This window comes from Lipotes vexillifer, unplaced genomic scaffold (assembly GCF_000442215.2).
Source record: "Lipotes vexillifer unplaced genomic scaffold, Lipotes_vexillifer_v1.1 scaffold2029, whole genome shotgun sequence".
Lineage (NCBI taxonomy): Eukaryota > Metazoa > Chordata > Mammalia > Artiodactyla > Lipotidae > Lipotes > Lipotes vexillifer.
This window is the reverse complement of record NW_006773424.1, coordinates 210,946-232,475: the sequence shown is the minus strand read 5'-3', so window position 1 is coordinate 232,475 and position 21,530 is coordinate 210,946. Positions and strand designations below refer to the sequence as shown.

Here is a 21,530-nt window from a genome sequence, read left to right as displayed (position 1 = left end):
AAAATAAAGCAGCTTTGTCCTTCATTTCATAAATGCATCAAACATATTTCTTTTTGATAACCAATGAATCTCCACTTGGAACAGAAAACTAAATCTTTATTTTTTGGCGGCATTGGGTCTTCATTGCTGCTCTCGGGCCTTCTGTAGTGGCGAGCGGGGGCTACTCTTCGTTGCGGTGCACGGGCTTCTCATTGCGGTGACCTCTCTTGTTGCGGAGCACGGGCTCTAGGCACGCGAACTTCAGTAGCTGTGGCATGCGGGCTCTAGAGCACAGGCTCAGTAGTTGTGGCACACGGGCTCAGTTGCTCCGCGGCATGTGGGATCTTCCCGGACCAGGAATCGAACCTGTGTCCCCTGCATTGGCAGGTGGATTGTTAACCACTGTGCCACCTTGGAAGTCCAAAACTTTTATTCTTGATGTTTAAATCTTTACAAAGTATATCAAATAATCTGAGGTTTAACATACTTGCCAAATGATATTCTTGCCTTGATAATCAAGCAAGGTTAAGATCTTCTACACCACTGATCATTGTTTTGGAAGCCAGTGATTGGCCATAAATGACAAGTGTATCCAAAACCAAAAATCCTCGTGGTGAACTCAGCTTTGCTGGACTGGAATGCCATCACTATATACTTGTGTCGTTTTGTTCTCATTTGCTTCATAGAATTTTGATAATCAGTTTTAGTAAACTCCCCAAATTTTTTCTTCTGTGTGTTGTGTCCTACATAACAAATAAAAGAGTGATTGACAGTAGTAAGTTTTCATTGTTTGAAAGGCAAAAAAAAGGGGGGGCAGCAGTGAGTTTGATCTTTTCCAAAACTATTCCGTCTTTAAATTAAATCTCTTTGGCACTTTATCCTAATTTGGATTATCTTCTGAATTCCTTCTGGAATTTCTTCTCTGTTCTTTTCTCTAGCATATATAAAAATTGAAAACTGTAGCATCCAAGGTTTCTCCAACAGTATGAAGTTTTTTTATTCTTAGTCATCAAAAATGATGTGTTTTTCATTTGATGTTTTTTAAGTGAGGTATAACTGACATAACATTATATTAGTTTCAGGTGTACAACATAATGATTTGATACTTGTGTATACAGGTACACCTCATTTTATTGCGCTTTATTACACTTTACAGATACTGCATTTTTTATAAATTGAAGGTTTGTGATAAGCCAACCTGCATTGTCAGATGATGGTTAGCATGTTTTTAGCAATAAAGTATTCTTAATTAAGGTATGTACCTTGTTTTATTAAACGTAATGCTATTGCATACTTGATAGACTATAGTATAGGGTAAAGATAACTTTTATATGCACTAAGAAACCAAAAAACTGTGTGACTCGCTTTATTGCGGTATTTGTTTTATTGCAGTGGTCTGAAACTGAACCTATAGTACCTCGAGGTATGCTTGTATTGCAGAAAGATCACCCCAGTAAATCTAGTTAACATCCATCACCATACATAAGTTTTCTTATGACAGGAACTTTCAAGATCTACCATCCTAGCTACTTTCAAATACGCAATACAGTATTATTAATTGTAATCACCATGCTGTACATTATATCCCTATGACATTCATTTTGTAACTGGAAATTTTTACCTTTTTGACCTCCTTCACCCATTTTCCCCACTCCCACTCCCACCGCCCCCCACCTCAGGCCACCACCAGTCGTCACTGTATCCATGGGCTCAGGGTTTTTTTGTCTGTTTTGTTGTTGTTTATAGATTCCACATATAAGGGAGATCATACGCTGTTTATCCTTTTTTGTCTCACTTATTTCACTTAGCATAGTGCTCACCAGGTCCATCCATGTTGCCACAAATGGCAAGATTTCACTCATTTTTATGGCTGAATAATATTCCATTAAGAGAGAGAGTTTCTTTATCCAAAAAACATGATGTTTTGTGTTGTGTTCTCTCAGACTTTGCTCATAATAATACCCATGGTTTTTTTGGTAACATAATCTATTTTCGATTTAATATGCGAGGCACTGTTGGGATTAAGTGGGTGATGTTAATAAAATTGAACAAGAGGTATTTTAAGGGTGATATTTATTTATTTTATTGCTTATCTCCATTACATCATTTTTTTAACATCTTTATTGGAGTATAATTGCTTTACAATGGTGTGTTAGTTTCTGCTTTATAACAAAGTGAATCAGTTATGCATATACATATGTCCCCACATCTCTTCCCTCTTGCGTCTTCCTCCCTCCCTCCCTCCCTATCCCACCCCTCTAGGTGGTCACAGAGCACTGAGCTGATCTCCCTGTGCTTTGCGGCTGCTTCCCACTAGCTATCTGTTACTTTTGGTAGTGTATATATGTCCATGCCACTCTCTCACTTCATCCCAGCTTACCCTTCCCCCTCCCCGTACCCTCAAGTCCATTCTCTAGTAGGTCTGTGTCTTTATTCTTGTCTTGCACCTAGACTCTTCATCACCTTTTTTTTTTTCATTAGATTCCATATATATGTGTTAGCATACGGTATTTGTTTTTCTTTTTCTGACTTACTTCACTCTGTATGACAGACTCTAGGTCCATCCACCTCACTACAAATAACTCAATTTCATTTCTTTTTATGGCTGAGTAACATTCCATTGTATGTATGTGCCACATCTTCTTTATCTGTTCATCTGTCAGTGGACACTTAGGTTGTTTCCATGTCATGGCTATTGTAAATAGTGCTGCAGTGAACATTGTGGTGCATGACTTTTTGAATTATGGTTTTCTCAGGATATATGCCCAGTAGTGGGATTGCTGGGTCATATGGTAGTTCTATTTATAGTTTTTTAAGGAACCTCCATACTGTTCTCCACAGTGGCTGTATCAATTTACCTTCCCACCAACAGTGCAAGAGGGTTCCCTTTTCTCCACACCCTCTCCAGCATTTATTGTTTGTAGATTTTTTGATGATGACCATTCTGATGGGTGTGAGATGATATCTCATTGTAGTTTTTATTTGCATTTCTCTAATGATTAATGATGTTGAGCATTCTTTCATGTGTTTGTTGGCGATCTGTATATCTTCTTTGGAGAAATGTCTGTTTAGGTCTTCTGCCCATTTTTGGATTAGGTTGTTTCTTTTTTTGATATTGAGCTGCATGAGCTGCTTGTAAATTTTGGAGATTCATCCTTTGTCAGTTGCTTGATTTGCAAATATTTTCTCCCATTCTGAGGGTTGTGTTTTTGTCTTGTTTATGGTTTCCTTTGCTGTGTAAAAGCTTTTAAGTTTCATTAGGTCCCATTTGTTTATTTTTGTTTTTATTTCCATTTCGACAGATTAAAGTGGGGAAAGGCTGGAGGCAGGGAGAGCAAGTAATTAGACATTTTTAGTAATTCAAGAATCATTGTAAGTTCCTTAAGGGCAGGGCCTATTGTGTTGTTCATCTGTCTGTTTCCAGTCTTTGTATAGGTTGTGATACACAGTATAAGTTCATAGTTATAAATCATTTGTGGAACATTGCAGAAAGTAAACTTAGTGAATAAATAAATGAGTAGATGAATTCTCCTTTATTGTTAAAAGAAAGACAGCTAAAGACTTAAACTAATGTGGTGGCTGGGAAAATAAAGAGACTAGAAGAACATGGTGGAAAGAGTTAAGAAGGCTAAATGAAGGATTAGAGTGTAATACACCAAGAGGAACAAAACTAGGCAGACTCAAAACTGAACACTGGGAAACTAGAGAAAAGAAGGTGCTAAGTAACAACTGAGAAAGAAAATGCCTGTGTTATGTGTAGGGTTTTTTGTTGTTGTCAAGTGAAGAGTTATGCAGGATAATTGCTGATCAGTCTATCAGATATTAAAGCAAGAGCTAATCAGAAAATACCCCATAGACAGTGGAATGAAAAAAAATATGGATTTGAGAGTTAATTGCATGTAATTGTTAGATTAAGTCATTCTATGGATAAATTCTAAGATTAAACTGTTTCGTGAATGAATTCTGGTGAGAATAAGAATAGGCTAAATTATATCATTGTAAGCTTTTTTTTAAAATTGGATCTATGTTTGAGCTGTGCTTTATTGTGTAAGAATAAATTGTGCCACCAAGAATGCCAGTAATCTGTCCATATTTTCCATTGCAATGCAATTCAGTTGTAATGAATTAGGCTACCAAAATTTTATTATGATTTTTTTTATTGCAGTAGGATTTGTGGCACATTTAAAGCTATCCTGTGGCAAACTCAGCTGGGAAAGAAAACTATACAGTCCTCTGCATAGCAGAAATTTTCTTAAAGGATACATTTATAGACAAAATGACAAAGTTGCACAACAGTAGTGATAGACAGTCTTGCAAGTAGGTTCTCCAAATAGCATCCACTGTTGCAAGTCGGAGAGTAATTACATCTGCATAGCATGGAACAAATTGTTAGTTGTACTTTGGAACAGTTGGCCCTCCATATCCACAGGTTCTGCATTCGCGGATTAGACCAACCCTGGATCAGATTTGATTCCTCGGTTCTGGAGGAACTGTGCATAAGGAGGACTAGCTATATAACACCATTTTATATAAAGAACTTGTGTATCTGTGGATTTTGGTATCCGTGGAGGGGAGAAGGGGGGTTCCTGGAACCAATTATCCATGGATATTGAGGGATAACTATATTTTTAAACCTCAATTCCACCCCCAGTGACAGTAGCATCATCAGTCACATGTTCTAGATTTTTGAGAAATAGAAAAGAAGCCTAGAAATCATCTCATTCATTTCACATTTCTAAGGAAAATCCGCCAGAGCATGTAAGCCTCATAAACAGTTAAATAGTTAGGCTAAGGCCAACTAATAAATAGTCTCTTGACTCCCAATCTAGTACTTTTCCTGTAATATTGCACAACCCTCCTTCTTTAAATGTGATTTAAGATGAGAAGTTTTCGTCTAAGCATTGATTGATGGTTTGTTTTATTTATACCTAGAATGTAAGAATTAATAGGAAAGTACCATTTTCTCTTACTAACCAACTTTTTATATGCAATATATTTATCACACAACTTTTACTGATAAGAAAAAAGCTTAGATTCTGTTTTCTTTGGCAAGTGATTCATTCCACCTGGTTTAAATTTAGATAGTCAGTATTTTTAGGGAGGTGTTAGTAAATTTTGTTGAGGGAGAAACAAGAATTTTTTAAATGGTCTTTCTTTTTAATCCTTTTTAACCAGCAAGAAGTTGAGAAGTTTACAGACCTAGAGAAACTCTACCTCTACCTTCAGCTGCCTTCTGGTCTCAGCAATGGAGAGAAAAGGTAATATCACTTCTTGTCTTTGCCTCAGTTACAGTGTTTATGTGTGTTGTGGTTGTTATTGTTTTGCACTATTCCTAAAATCATCAGGAAACAGACTGTCAAAACAGTAGATCTTTTTTAGTCTTTGATCATACTTGGTTAAGTGTTTACCCATAGTTTTTGCTAATTCATTTGTGTACCTGGGTGAGTGCTGTGAAATGCAGTTGGGTTATGTTTTATAAACAGATTAGTGTATTTATACAGTGTGGCAGATTTTGAAAATTGAACAGAAAGCCAAAGAATAAACAGCTAAGTATTGTGAGCAATAAAGTGCAAGAGTTTTTTTAGGTACTGAGCAGAGCATAAAAAAGAAAAAAAATGACTTGCCTGTATGGCACGTGAATTTATGATAAATGTGTGATGTTTTAAGTGCTTGCAGGGTATTACTCTATTTTCATTAGTACAAATATTTAATAGCCTCATTTAGAAAATACAGAGAAAAGTTGTTGGTTCATGCATTCTGTTCTTAAAGGAGTTTCTCTACCCTTTTAAGTATTTCTCAGAGTTCATTTCATTCATATAAGTTATGCTTAACATTACTTTAAAAGTAGAGGTATGAAAAGAACTGGAATGAAAAATCTGTTGCTTTTGCTTTTTTCCCCTTGGACCACATTTTGTAACTATTTTAATAATTTTCTGTCCTAGAAATTGCTGAGTAATTTCTTTGAAAATGCATACATTATTGTTTATGAGTGAGGGGCTTGCCTCATGTTATGAGAGACACTGCCAGATAATAAAAATTTATGATGTTTAGTGGAGGTGCTGTCCTGGAGAGGAGGACTGGTTACAGAAAGGACCATAGAGGGAGACTTGTCCTTTCAGGATCTCTCCAGTGTGAATTCCATTCTGGATCATAGATGCTTTAGTAAGATTCAGGGTAGTTACTTGAGAATGCTAAGCAAATAGAAAATAAACAATTTTTTCCATAACTTTCATTTTATAGTTTGATGATTTGGTAAGTTTAGGCAAATGAACAGGCAAGGAAATAAACAAATATCCCCTTAGAGGTAATTTTGGCCGAAACAAATACCTTATGTTTCACTGCTCCATCATCTCTGCCAGTTTAGAGATGGTGGTGGGGATGGAACAGGGCAATAACTTTAGTCAGACACTAGCTATAGAAAATGGCTCACAACCACAGGTGGACAATTTGTATTTGGATAACTGGGCATATACTTTATGTCCTGAGTTTGGTTTGGTCATTTATAGTGAGTTTACACACAGTCCTTTAGTGGAACATTTAGGCCTGGTTCAAAAATTATCAATGAATTGCTGTCTAGTTCAGCTAAAACATGTTTTTGTTTTATGATTAGTGATCAGAATGCCATGTCATCTAGTCGGGCACAGCAAATGCATGCCTTTTCCTGGATTCGGAATACCCTAGAGGAGCATCCTGAGACTTCACTGCCCAAACAGGAAGTCTATGATGAGTACAAGTAAGTATTATGTGTATATGTCAGGCATGCAGTATATTAAAGAGATTAAGTACTATACTTGGCTACAATGATTTGTTTTATCATTGGCGAATATCATACTGGTATATGAGAGTTTAACTTAGAAATCTCTAGGATTCCATCCATCTCTAAGCTCCTCTGGTAGTGTGTGTAATAAAGAACAGGATTACTGAATAAAAGGATTTCTTTAGAGTTCTTCTGGATCACAGGAGGGATGTCTAAGGGCAGAGGGACAATGGAGTAGGGTTGGTGAGTAAAAGGATTCCTGTAAAGTTCTTAAGGATGACAAGAAGGGTGTGTCTGGGGTTTGTAGAGGGACAGTGGATGGCAATAAATAAATCAATGCATAAGGAAAAACTAAAACATATTTTTTATTTAGATTTCTTAAACGTCTTTTTCATGAATCCAAAACTTTCCTAATCATTTTCTGTGCCAACCCGAGAAAAAGCTAAGTATGTGGAATGTTGTGAATTACTTACTCAGACGAAGGAGTTCAGTGGCTTGCACATAGAAGACACTCAAACAGTTTTGATTGTACAGATAACTTATTTAAACACGGAAAACACAGGTATAGAGGCTAATGGGCCTTTCTGGATAAATGTCATAGATGCTAAATCTAGTCTTGTAACATTTTATAATTGATTTGGAAGCGGGAATTTGTTCTAGCAGAGTAAGTGAAACCGAAATTTTCTGGATATTGAAATATCAAAGCAAGGAACACGTAGGTGTTGTACTTACACAGTGTGGAAGAAAAGTGTCAAATAAGTGCTGCTGTTAGCCAGTGTAAGATGATGCAAAAGAACTACACTTACTGAGAAGATTATTGGTATCTAGAAAGAAAACTTTCTGAGCTCATTCAAAATTCTGATTCCCTCACCTTAAGAAATGCAGTAGAGCTGGAGAAAGTCTAGAGAAATATGTCTGAAATAATCAAGGGAACAAGGTTAAACTGAACAGCTTTAGATTTTTCCTCTTTAGAAAAATTAAAGCTAAGAGTACATGTGATCCAAGTCTATAAAGTTCATTTTCTCAGTCTACAACAGTCTACTGAATACCTGCTATGTGCCATGTCAAACCCTGTAAGAAGTTCTGAGGATACAACAAATAAAACACAGCTTCTGCCCTCATCAAGAATATGAAAAAACAAAAACAAACAAAAAATATATATATAAAATATATATATATAGTGAGCATGAATTCTTAACTAACTTCAAGTTAATTCTAGTTAAGATAGAGATAACCTTGTGAAACTACAAAGAAGTAAATTTAAATTCATTAAAAGTTTATTAATATCAAGCAAACGTGATATGTTTAAGAAACCCTGTATTGAGGATCAAGAGAATAGGTCTGTCGTTAAACTTGTGTGACCTGGACAGGTGTTTTAACTACTATTTTTTCAGTTGCATAATCTATAAAATGAGGTGATTGAAGAGGTATGAGGTTTCTTTTAGCTCTAAAATTCTAAAAGTTGTCTGAGGTAGGAAATGAGGAAAACAAATTATCCAGAATGTCTCATATTTCCCAAAAGGCAAATCGGACAAATTAATGCATGACATTTCCAAAATGAATTAGTAAGGAAACCAAGGATATTTATATATTTTTGAAGTGATATCCTTCCCCTGCACAACCCTTTGCGTCACCATTAGAGACAGCACCCTACATTTGTGGAAGTATGACTCTGAACCATTAAAGCAGTCCTTACATTCCCAAAAGTTTCCTGCCTTGGGCAAAGCACAGTTACATTTTTCTATAATATTTTTCTGTGAAATCATTTTCTAAGGTTCTCATAAATTCTTACAATTTTTTTCACTAAGAAAAGTTAAAGCTTTTTCCTAAACAAAAGAGAACCAAAACATAACATTGTTTTGGGACAAGGAATGGTAGCTCCAATTTTGAGCAGTTTATTTGCAATTCAGTAGAGAGCAACTGAGATAAAAGGAAGTAACTTAGACTAGAGTTTTAAAAGGAAGTAGTCGATAACGGAAACTCTTGATAATGATGTAAATATGAAAGAAATACCGGTTCTGTTCATGGAATTTGAAAGTATTATGCTAATGATTGTCTCTTTATAAAAATCAGTATATTATTATACAATACGACTGTAACTGAGTCTGAGTATTTTAGTTCAAAACACATTTCACTAAGAATATACATTATTCACTGTGGTATTCTACACAGTGTTTCCACATAGTAGGCACTAATTTAATATTAAGAGTGACTAGAGACCATTCTCTCCTATCAGGAAACTTGCACAAGCCCCTTAGATAGCCTCATCCACCAGAGGGCACCCAGCAGAAGCACTTCAGACCTAGGGACACATACAGACTGAAAGTGAGGGGATGGAAAAAGATATTCCATGCAAATGGAAATCAAAAGAAAGCTGGAATAGCAATACTCATATAAGATAAAACAGACTTTAAATCAAAGAATGTTACAAGAGACAAGGAAGGACACTACATAATGATGAAGGAATAAATCCAAGAAGAAGATATAACAATTATAAATATATATGCACCCAACGTAGGAGCACCTCAATACATAAGGCAACTGCTAACGGCTATAAAAGAGGAAATTGACAGTAACACAATAGTGGTGGGGGACTTTAACACCTCACTTACACCAATGGACAGATCATCCAAACAGAAAATTATTAAAGGAACATAAGCTTTAAATGACACAATACACCAGATAGATTTAATTGATATTTATAGGACATTGCATCCAAAAACAGCAGATTACACTTTCTTCTGAACTGCACATGGAACATTCTCCAGGATAGATTACATCTTGGGTCACAAATCAAGCCTCAGTAAATTTAAGAAAATTGAAATCATATCAAGCATCTTTTCTGACCACAACACTATGAGATTAGAAATCAGTTACAGGGAAAAAAAAACATAAAAAACACAAACACATGGAGGCTAAACAATACGTTACTAAATAACCAAAATATCACTGAAGAAATCAGATATTTCCTAAAGAGGAAATCAAAAAATACGTAGAGACAAATGACAACAAAAATATGACGATCCAAAACTTGTGTGATGCAGCAAAAGCAGTTCTAAGAGGGAAGTTTATAGCAAAACAAGCCTACCTCAAGAAACAAGAAAAATCTCAAACAGTCTAATCTTACACTAAAGGAACTAGAGAAAGAAGAACAAAACCCAAACTTAGTAGAAGGAAAGAAATCATAAAGATCAGAGCAGAAATAAATGAAATAGAAACAAAGAAAACGGTAGCAAAGATCAATAAAACTAAAAGCTTGTTCTTTGAGAAGATAAACAATATTGATAAACCATTAGCCAGACTCATCAAGAATAAAAGTGAGAGGACTCAAATCAATAAAATTAGAAATGAAAAAGAAGTTACAACAGACACTGCACTAATACAAAGCATCCTAAGAGACTACTACACATAACTCTATGCCAATAAAATGGACAACCTGGAAAAAATGGACAAATTATTAGGAAGATATAACCTTCCAAGACTGAGCCAGGAATAAATAGACAATATGAAGAGACCAATCAGAAGTAATGAAATTGAAGCTGTGATTAAAAATCTTCCAACAAACACAAAAGTCTAGGAAAAGATGGCTTCACAGGTGAATTCTGTCAAACATTTAGAGAAGAGCTAACACCCATCCTTCTCAAACTCTTCCAAAAAATTACAGAGGAAGGAACACTCCCAAACTCATTCTGTGAGGCCACCATCACCCTGATACCAAAACCAGACAAAGATACTCAAAAAAAGAAAATTACAGACCAGTATCACTGATGAATATACATGCAAAAATCCTCAACAAAATACTAGCAAAAGAATCCAACAACACATTAAAAGGATCATACACTATGATCAAGTGGGATTTTTCCTAGGGATGCAAGGATTCTTCAGTATACGCAAATCAGTCAATGTGATACACCATATTAACAAACTGAGAGTAAAAACCATATGATCATCTCAATAGATGCAGAAAAGGCTTTTGACAAAATTGAACACCCATTTATGATAAAAACGCTCCAGAAAGTGGGCATAGAGAGAACCTACCTCAACATAATAAAGGCCATATATAACAAACCCACAGCAAACATCATTCTCAATGGTGAAAAACTGAAAGCATTTCCTCTAAGTTCAGGAATGAGACAAGGATGCCCACTCTCGCCACTATTATTCAACCTAGTTTTGGAAGTCCTAACCACAGCAATCAGAGAAGAAAAAGAAATAAAAGGAATACAGATTGGAAAAGAAGAAGTAAAACTGTCACTGTTTGCAGATGACACGATACTATACATAGATAATCCTAAAGATGCCACCAGAAAACTACTAGAGCTAATCAATGAATTTGGTAAAGTTGCAGGATACAAAATTAATGCACAGAAATCTCTTGCATTCCTGTACACTAATGATGAAAAATCAGAAAGAGAAATTAAGGAAACACTCCCATTTACCACTGCAACAAAAAGAATGAAATACCTAGGAATAAACCTTCCTAGGGAGACAAAAGACCTGTATGCAGAAAACTGTAAGACACTGATGAAGGAAGTTAAGGATGATATCAACAGATGGAGAGATATACCATGTTCTTGGATTGGAAGAATCAATATTGTGAAAATGACTATACCACCCAAAGCAATCTACAGATTCAGTGCAATCCCTATCAAATTACCAATGGCATATTTTACAGAACTAGAAAAAAAAAATCTTAAAATCTGTATGGAGACACAAAAGACCCCCAATAGCCAAAGCAGTCCTGAGGGGGAAAAAGAACAGAGCTGGAGGAATCAGACTCCTTGACTTCAGACTATACTACAAAGCTACAGTAATCAAGACAGTATGGTATTGGCCCAAAAGCAGAAATATAGATCTATGGAACAGGATAGAAAGCCCAGAGATAAACCCACACACCTATGGTCAACTAATCTATGACAAAGGAGGCAGGGATATACAATGGAGAAAAGACAGTCTTTTCAATAAGTGGTGCTGGGAAAACTGGACAGTTGCATGTAAAAGAATGAAATTAGAACACTCCCTAACACCATACATAAAAATAAACTCAAAATGGATTCGAGACCTAAATGTGAGACTGGACACTATAAAACTCTTAGAGGAAAACATAGGAGGAACACTCTTTGACATAAATCACAGCAAGTTCTTTGTTTGATCCACCTCCTAGAGTAATGGAAATAAAAACAAAAATAAACAAATAGGACCTAATGAAACTTAAATCCTTTTGCACAGCAAAGGAAAAACCATAAACAAGACGAAAAGACGACCCTCAGAATGGGAGAAAATATTTGCAAACAAATCAATGGACGAAGGATTAATCTCCAAAGTATATAAACAGCTCATGCAGCTCAATATTAAAAAACAAACAATCCAAAAATGGGCAGAAGACCTAAATAGACATTTCTCCAAAGAAGACATACAGATGGCCAGGAAGCACATGAAAAGCTGCTCAACATCACTAATTATTAGAGAAATGCAAATCAGAACTACAGTGAGGTATCACCTCACACCAGTTAGAATGGGCATCATCTGAAAATCTACAAACAGCAAATGCTGGAGAGGGTGTGGAGAAGAGGGAACCCTTTTGCACTATTGGTGGAAATGTTAATTGATACAGCCACTATGAAGAACAGTATGGAGGTTCCTTAAAAAACTAAAAACAGAATAACCATATGACCCAGCAATCCCACAACTGGGCATATAACCAGAGAGAACCATAATTCAGAAAGACACATGCACCCCAGTGTTCATTGCAGCACTATTTCCAATAGCCAGGCCATGGAAGCAACCTAAATGCCCATTGACAGACAAATGAATAAAGAAGTTGTGGTACATATATACAATGGAATATTATTCAGCCATAAAAAGAAATGAAATTGGGTCATTTGTAGAGATGTGGATGGATGTAGAGACTGTCATACAGAGTGAAGTAAGTCAGAAAGAGAAAAATAAATATCGTACATTAACGTATGTATGTGGAACCTAGAAAAATGGTACAGATGAACCGGTTTGCAGGGCAGAAATAGAGAAACATATGTAGAGAACAAATGTATGGACACCAAGGGGGGAAAGTGGCAGCCTCGGGGGGTGGTGTGATGAATTTGGAGATTGCGATTGACTAATATGTATAAAATGGATAAGTAATAAGAACCTGCTGTATAAAAAAATAAATAAAATTCAAAAAAAAATGAGTGACTAGAATGGAATCTGATCTTGACATTCATAATAAAATTTCAGTGTTATAAGACTTCATAAGTCTTCTAATACACTACCATCCCCATTGTATAGGCAATACATTAAAACTCAAAAGTTAGGTGACTCTTCCAGTGTTCCAAAATTTGTCAGGAATGAATATAAGGCTAGAACTCAGATTCCATGAGTAGTTCATAATAGGTGAGAAGGCAAACCTGTTAAATTTGAGTGATATGAAGCAGAGTGAGTAGAATAGGTTGGGAAAGTAGTTAGACATAAAGTTGCCTAGGGCTTCCACTTAGTTTCAATAAATAAGCTGCACAAAATATGAATCTGTTAATATACAGTTGGTATACATGCATACAGATAATGTGAGTGATGCAAGAGACACAGCACAGTAACATCTATTAGCAGCATGCCATGTTCTAAGAAGAAAGTATGTTTGTGTTTCCACAGAATTACAGCATGTGGGAGCTCCAAGCTATTCTCTCATTTCATTGTACATTGCCTAAAACCATAATTTGCTATGTGGGTTTAAATAACTTGATGAAAACTGTAGAAAGGCTGGAGACAGGGAAAAAGTAGATCAAAGTATTAGGAAAAAGATACTTAAACGTTTTTAAATTATGTTGTCTAGAGAAAGCAAAATGGAATATAGCTATATTTTTTTAAAGGACAAGAAGTTTAAATCACAGGAGGAGAGATTTCAATTAGACACAAAATAACACTTCCTGCCAGAAGAGATTTTTAGAGAAATTTTGTCCTTTTCTAAAGGCCTTTTGGACTAGTCATTTTCCAGTTTGGAGTGCCTTAATGAGGTTTCCTGAGTAAAAACTTAACATAGAGTGACAAATCTTAAATTGAGTCTGTTCTAAATATTCATTGAAAAATATTATTAATATGAAATGTACATTTATTTTAAGCTATTCCTATTCATTGCAGTGATGTTTAGCTATATTTGTGTGAAAATCAGTCCCTTTCATAGTCATTAAAATCAGAATCCCTTTGAGAGAAAAAATGAAGATGTAATCTAAGGCAGTATGGTTTCTTTTAACTGTATTTTTATGCTAAATTAAGATATTAATAGAACCAAAGTTTTAAGGGACTTTCCAAACATGCAAAGACAGTTGATTTACAAACTATTGTGAACTTTTATATTTGTTGAAACTTCTGAAGTCTGATAATCACGTGTTTATGAAAGTGATGATTAATGTGTTAATTTTTCTAATTATGAAAGTAGTATGTATTAATCATGAATGTTTTGGCAGGTAGTTATAAATGTATAAAAAGAAAATTAGCACCAGTAATCTTACTACCTACAAATAACCATTTTGGCTTATTAATTCTTTTTATTTTTTCTACCGCCTTCTTTTCATGTATATGTTCTTGTTATTGTTTAATCAAATTTTGACCCCACTGGTTACGCAATTCTTGAGTGGGGGAACAGTTGCAAATAATACTGCAGTGAACGTTCTTGACTATATAATTTAGTGTAGATTATTACAGTTGGAATTGCTGCTTATGAACCATTATATATTAAGGATATTAACTATTGAAATACAAGTTTTTTTCAAGATTGCTGTTTATTATTTGATTTTTTAATAAGTAGTCTGATCTGTCTACTTTCTTTGCAGCTTGTAACATTGCTATTATGCTTAGAAAGAACTTCTTCCCAATGCCACTAGCAGCTGAATACTCATGTGTATTTTCCCTAGATATTACTTACTTCATTTTTCACATATAACCCATTAGTTCTTCTAGACCAAATATATACATTTATTTTGATAAATGCCATAAGATAAGGAACTAATTTTAATTTTTTCTAAATGGCTAATTTCCCAGTCTTATTTATTGATAATTTTTTTCTCAATACTAATCTATAATGTAATTTTTATCTTACTAAAGCATTTGGACTCAATTTTCTTCCTTTGTATTTTTCTGTTCTTATGCCAGTACCATAAAAAGCTAGTGGGACCAGTCTTCCTTCATTATTCCTCTTTTTCAAAAATTTCCATGGTTTTATTTTCATACCACTTAATATTTCTTGTGAAGTTTGGAATCACTTTTCTAACTTTTTTTTAAAAGGGAAACCTCAAAGGAATTTTGATTCAAAATGCATTAAATACGAAAATTTATTTTAGAAAAACTAACTTCAGAGCTAGAAGTATGTTTCTTAACATCTTTCTCGTGTCGTTCAGTAAAGTTTTAGTTATTTTTCCTTCAATTGACTCCATTTATTTTTCTTGTTAAGTTTATTCCTTACAAATTTTTATTGTTATCTATATTATGAAAAATATATTTCATTATTTCATTATTGGTTTGGTTTGTAAGATATCTGTAGACTTCTATTATATTTATGTTGTACATTTTATATTTAGTGAACTTTGTTTAATCCTAATTTTTCAGCTATTACTTTGGACTCTTCTGGGTAGCGTTCATCCTGTATATCTTCCTCATCCTCTTTATTTAATTACATTGAATTGATTTTCCTTCTGACTTTGAATAATAGCAGTAATAGGCATCGTTTTGTCTTACAGTTCTTTGATGTTAAGGGTGTATCATTTATAATTGACCAAGACTTTATTGGCTTTCTTATGAGAAATTGATATTGAAATTCATCTAATGCTCTTTGGGCATCTGTTAAGATTATTCAGTGCTTCTTCTGTTACCTATTGATATGATATATAAAGATACTACCTAATATAAACCCTTCTTTTATTCCTAGAATGAATGTCGTCTTCATGTCAAGATCTGTAATCTTTTAGCATACTGTTGGTTTCTATTTTCAAGTATATTTTTTAGGATCTTTGCATCTATATTCATAAGTGAATATGGTCTGTAATTTTCTTTTTTTGTGCTATCTTTGTCAAGTTTTGATATCCGGGTTAGGTCAGCTTCATAAATGAATTAGAACTTTTCCCCTAATTTCCTGTGCTCTGGAACAGTTTATATAGTTTGGGAATTATTTGTTCTTGAAAATTTTAAAGAACTCAACTATAATACCATCTAGGCCTGGAGCCTTTGTTGGAGGTAATTCTTTGACAATTTTGGGGGTGTTTTTTCTGGTTAGATTTTTACTTCGTTAGTCAGTTTTGGTAATTGGTTTTTCCTGGAATTCATTCAGATTTTCAAATATATTGGCATAACATTATATATACTATTTTCTCATAAATTGAATATCTTTATCTGTTATATCCTTTTTTATATTTCTAGTTTTAGTCATTTGAATTTTCCTCTTTTTTTTTCAAAGTATATTTAGCTGTAGTTTATTGGCTTTCTTAAAAAAAAACCTAAGATTGATAAGTCAGTTTTTTTTTTTTTTGCTTGATGTCTCATTTTTAGGTGTCTAATTTTGTTATCCTGATTTTCTCAGGTTTTTTCCTTATTAAATGGAATGCTTACTTTTGTTTTCATTCTTTTCATATTTAAGATAAAAAAGATGGCGCCATTACAATGGAGAAGCATATGAGGATGATGAACATCATCCTCGGGGTGGTATTCCTTGTCAGACCTCCTAATAGGGCCAGTGAATAACACTCACTGTTGGCATTTTATTTGCAGTAGTGATTGAGTGAAGGACTGTAATCATAATATGCTCACTACTTGCTACTGTTTGTTTTAATATAGTAGTGTTTTAAAAATTAAATGAAGGGGCTTCCCTGGTGGCACAGTGGTTGAGAGTCCGCCTGCCGATGCAGGGGACACGGGTTCGTGCCCTGGTCCGGGAAGATCCCACATGCTGTGGAGCGGCTAGGCCCGTGAGCCATGGCCGCTGAGCCTGCGCGTCTGGAGCCTGTGCTCCACAACGGGAGAGGCCACAACAGTGAGAGGCCCGTGTACCGCAAAAAAAAAAAAAAAAAATTAAATGAAGAATAAACTTGAATATAATAGCTCAAAAAAAACATCTCCAAGTTGGATCTTTATTTTTAATTCCACTTTCATTCCTCTGCTATACACGGCCTGGTAGTCAACATTCTACACGACTCTTTCCATTCAGAAGAGCCATCTTTATATCTATGAATTTGCCTCTTATAGTTCTGGCTGTATTCCTTAGGTATGGATATGATTACCTTTATTTTCTAATATACCTTTATTTTCTAATAGTGTGCAATTATAGCTTTGATTTCTTCTTTGACCCAAAATAGTTAGGAGTGGTTTTTTAAACTTTTCACGTGCTTGAGGGAATTGAGGTTTTTTTCCATTTTGTTTTGCACTTTATTAATTCCTAGTTTTATTATGTTATAGTCAAAGAACGTGGCTCATTCAATTTTTGATTTTTTTATAATCATTGAGGTTTACTTTCAGACTAACATTATCAATTTTTATAAATATGTCTGGACATTCTCTTTATTTGCACTGTATATTGACTTATATTGTTAGGCACTGAATCCAGTTCCTGTAATTTTCAGATCCTTCAAATTCTGCAAGAAGTCCTTACTCTTTTGTCTGTTTGATTAGTTTAGCATGAGTACTGTGTTAATCTCTTACAAAAGTGATATTTCTCACAGTTCCTTATGGTATTTTTAATGGGTTTTGCTGCACAGGTCTTGGGGCTGTTAGACAAAAAACATTCATGATTGTATATGTTTATGATAGTTAAAGCCTACTGTCAACAAAAAAAAATGATCCTCTCTCATATTAAATGTATTTTGTCTTAAATTCTCCCTTGATACCAATATTTGTAACCCATTCTGGATATCTGTCTAATATAAGTATATAGTTTTCCATCCTTTTATTTTTACCATTTATGTCATTTTGTTTTAGGCAGTGTACATTATTATGTTTCTAAAGTTTTTAATCTAAAATTGTCTCTGGTCTTAAAATCTGACCGATAGGAGAAGCTGGTGGAATGAACCAGTCTCAAAACTCTGATGTTTGCAAACACTTAGCAACAGAGACAGCAGCAGCCACAGTTCCTGCTGCTTTTTCCTGCTGCTTTTTCCTGCTGCATGCTAGAGAAACACAAGCATTAATCCTAAGTGGATTTCTTACTAAATAATATGTAGCCTGTTTTAGCATTCCTGAAAATCTGTTTGCTTTCATTCTAGGTAGAATCACAAATGTTCAGATTTATAAACTTGACAACTTTGGCTGCAGTGTTTCCTGGGACACAGATGTTCTCTCCAAATCCATTTTTTTTTAAATCTATGTAATATTTAAGGAATATGATTATTTTGCTTTTTATTTTTTTTAATTAAAAAAAATTATTTTTACTTTTGGCTGTGTTGGGTCTTTGTTAGCTGCCTGCAGGCTTTCTCTAGTTGCAGCGAGCGGGGGATACTCTTAGTTGCAGTGCACGGGCTTCTCGTTGCGGTAGCTTCTCTTGTTGCGGAGCACGGGCTCTAGGTGTGTGGGCTTCAGTATTTGTGGCACGCGGGCTCAGTAGTTGTGGCTCGCGGGTCTAGAGCGCAAGCTCAGTAGTTGTGGCACACGGGCTTAGTTGCTCCACGGCATGTGGGATCTTCCCGGACCAGGGCTCGAATCCATGTCCCCTGCATTGGCAGGCGGATTCTTAACCACTGCGCCACCAGGGAATTCCCTGTTTTGCTTTTTAGTTTGTGCATGGTCATTAATTTTGTATGTGTGATACTTTAGTGCTTACCCATCTAAGTTTGTAATTTGTTGTATTAATCAATGTAAGTTAAATTCTTAGGACAACCTTGAAGGTAGAAATAGATTCGAGTAACATATTTGTTTTAAGAGTTTTGAAATAGTGAACATTTCATGAGTTAAATGACATATATATGTTTCACAGCAACCTATAATCTAGGTCAGACCTAAACATATGTGTAGAATTTATAAATTTCTTAAATACGTATTGTTTAATGTTACATCACCTGTATGAAATAAATGGAAGCAGATATTATTCCTGCTTTATGGATGATGTTCTTATGTTTCAGAAGTAAATTGTTCTGGAGAAATCTGAAACCAGGTTTTCTGACTTCAAAGCTGGGCTCTTTTTACATTAATCCCTATTACCTCTAGAAACTTGTCCCAAATGCTATCCTTTTTCTTTTTTTAAATAAATTTATTTATTTATTTGTTTTATCTGGCTGTGTTGGGTCTTCATTGCTGCACGCGGGCTTTCTCTAGTTGTGGCACATGGGGGCTACTCTGTTGTGGTGTGCAGGCTTCTCATTGCAGTGGCTTCTCTTGTTGCAGAGCACGGGCTCTAGGCACGCGGGTTTCAGTAGTTGTGGCTCGCAGGCTCTAGAGCGCAGGCTCAGTAGTTGTGGTGCATGGGCATAGTTGTTCCATGGCCTGTGGGATCTTCCTGGACCAGGGCTCGAACCCGTGTCCCCTGCATTGGCAGGCAGATTCTTAACCACTGCACCACCAGGAAGTCCCTGCTATTCTTTTTAAAGTTTAAAATTTTGGAGTAGCATTTGCCAAGCCTTAATTGTATTTTAAATATATATAACTAATTGGAAATAGTAAACTAAAACTTAAAAGTGATCAATTTTGGCATTACTGACTTTTTGTTCATATTTGATAGTTAAATATGTATACTAAATATGCTTAAGACATAAATTGGTTTAAGATTTTTACCATTTAAATTTACGTTAATATTTGTAGTCTGAATTGTTACCCTAAATACATTGTCTAGCCTTTAAGTTATTACTTTTCAGGTAAGTTTTTTTTCACACTTCCTTGGTGTGGCCTGTTTCACAGAGGTCCTTATCCTAGTTTTCTGTTTTCCTGTGTTTCCTTTGACTTGATTCTCAAGGAGCTAGTTGATAATCTGTCTTTCCTTCACCTTCTCTATGTTTCTGACCTCTGGTACTTTCACAGAGCGCTCATTTACTCTCATCTTTCCCTCCTCAACTCTTTACAATAATAATAGGAAGAGCAGTAACAGCGCAGTGGAGAATAAAGCTGGAATTGTAAATATTATATCAGGAAAGGAACTAGTTCTGTTATTTGACACATTTGTAGAGAAGACTGATTGACTTGTCCAAAATTACACCAACTGTAATAAACATATGTTATAGTCATAACTGGAACTACAAAACAAGTCTCCTAATTTAAAATCAGTCCTTTCCAATACCCCCACCCGTGTAAACTGCATGTTCATGAGCCCAGCTGTTCCGTATCTTGAATCTTTCCGTTATCAATCCATCACTGCTCTTACTACATTAACTTTTTCGTCTGCCACTAATATGATATGTTGCAATTGATAGGCACTGAGTACTTTTCTTTTAGCTAATGCTATTAAGACTTCAACATTACTACTCCTGAGGACAAATTAAAATAAATTATTAAAAATAAATTAATTTGAGTGCATTAATTCACCGAGCATTATATGCACACAATCCCTGCTCTCAAATAGGAGAAACAGACCAGTAAGTAAACAGGTACAAAGAAAGAGTTACTATAGTTCAACTTGGTGAATTGAAGGCAGACATCACAGAAGAGGTGAATTCTATAAAAACTGAGACGTTTACCAAGCAGACTAGGGATTGAGAAGGGGGTTCTAGGTGGAAGGTGCAATACGTAATGCATGGAGGCTTATAATCAGAGTTCAGGAGAAGATGTCAGAGAACAGGCCAAAAACGTTAGACTACTTCCATGGCCAGGTCATGCAGGGTCACTGAAAACTTAATAAAAACAAACATCGGCAGGAAGTGAGAAACTGTAAGGTTAAGGAGAGAATTAGTATTTAGGAGTCAGGAACAGGAGGAACAAGAGCCCTCCAAAAATGAAGAGGAATTTAAAAGAGAAGCAAGAAAGCATGTTGTTTTATAATGTGAGAAAAGAGATTATTTTGAGAAGGGAATTCGCTCCAGTCTCCTGTGCCTCAGGCAGCTCAAGTAAGATGAAGACAAGAAAGTCAGTTAATAGCCTATTTGGAATCTGTTGCCAGAGCAGTTTCCACATCGTATTAGGGAATAAAGCCTGATTTCAATGTCATGAAAGGTAAATAGGTGGGAAGTAAAGAGCTTGAGTAGAGACTTATTTTTAAAGGGTTAGACAAAGAAAAAGTAGTTAGAAGTAGAGACGTGAGGTGGTGAGAACAGATTTTTTTTTTTTTTTTGTCTCATCCATTAGGGATCAAGTTAATTTGCATATAGCAACATGCAATGAGCAGTAGCTGCAACAAGAAGAAGGAATTCACTTTCTCTGTAATATTAGCAGGGATCCAGGCTTCTGAGTCCCCACTCCACCACCCACAATCCCTAGTCTGGTTTTACTTGTTGCGTCCAAAACGAGCTACTATGGCTGATGGGAAAACTAAGCGACTTAGAATTCAGATGCATTATGGAAGGGAGGAAAAGGTTGAAAAATCACTGATTTATGTTACTTACTTAAAGCTAATCATCCTGTCTTCTGGTTTTCTAAATTACCATTTAAATATAGTGTTTTTTTCCTCTTCCCAAACAGATACTTAAAAAAAAAACCTTTCACTAAGCCTTGCTTATAATAAAACCACATTTCATTTATTTTTATTTGTGGTAAAATACACACATAAAATTTACCATCATAACCATTTTTAAGTTCATAGTTTGGTGGTACTGAGTACATTCATACTGTTGTGCTACCACACCACCATACATCCAGGGAACTCTTTTCTTCTTGCAAAACTGCAACTCTGTACCCATCAAAC

General features: G+C 35.2%; 1 protein-coding gene across 1 annotated transcript in view; it reads left to right on the top strand.

The window, feature by feature from the left end:
- Positions 1–21,530, top strand: part of RFX7 (regulatory factor X7) — a 146,199-nt gene that overhangs the window by 75,537 nt on the left and 49,132 nt on the right. Inside the window, 2 exon segments of the mRNA XM_007448322.1 lie at positions 5,155–5,237; positions 6,590–6,712. Coding sequence (XP_007448384.1) covers positions 5,155–5,237; positions 6,590–6,712 — 206 coding nt within the window.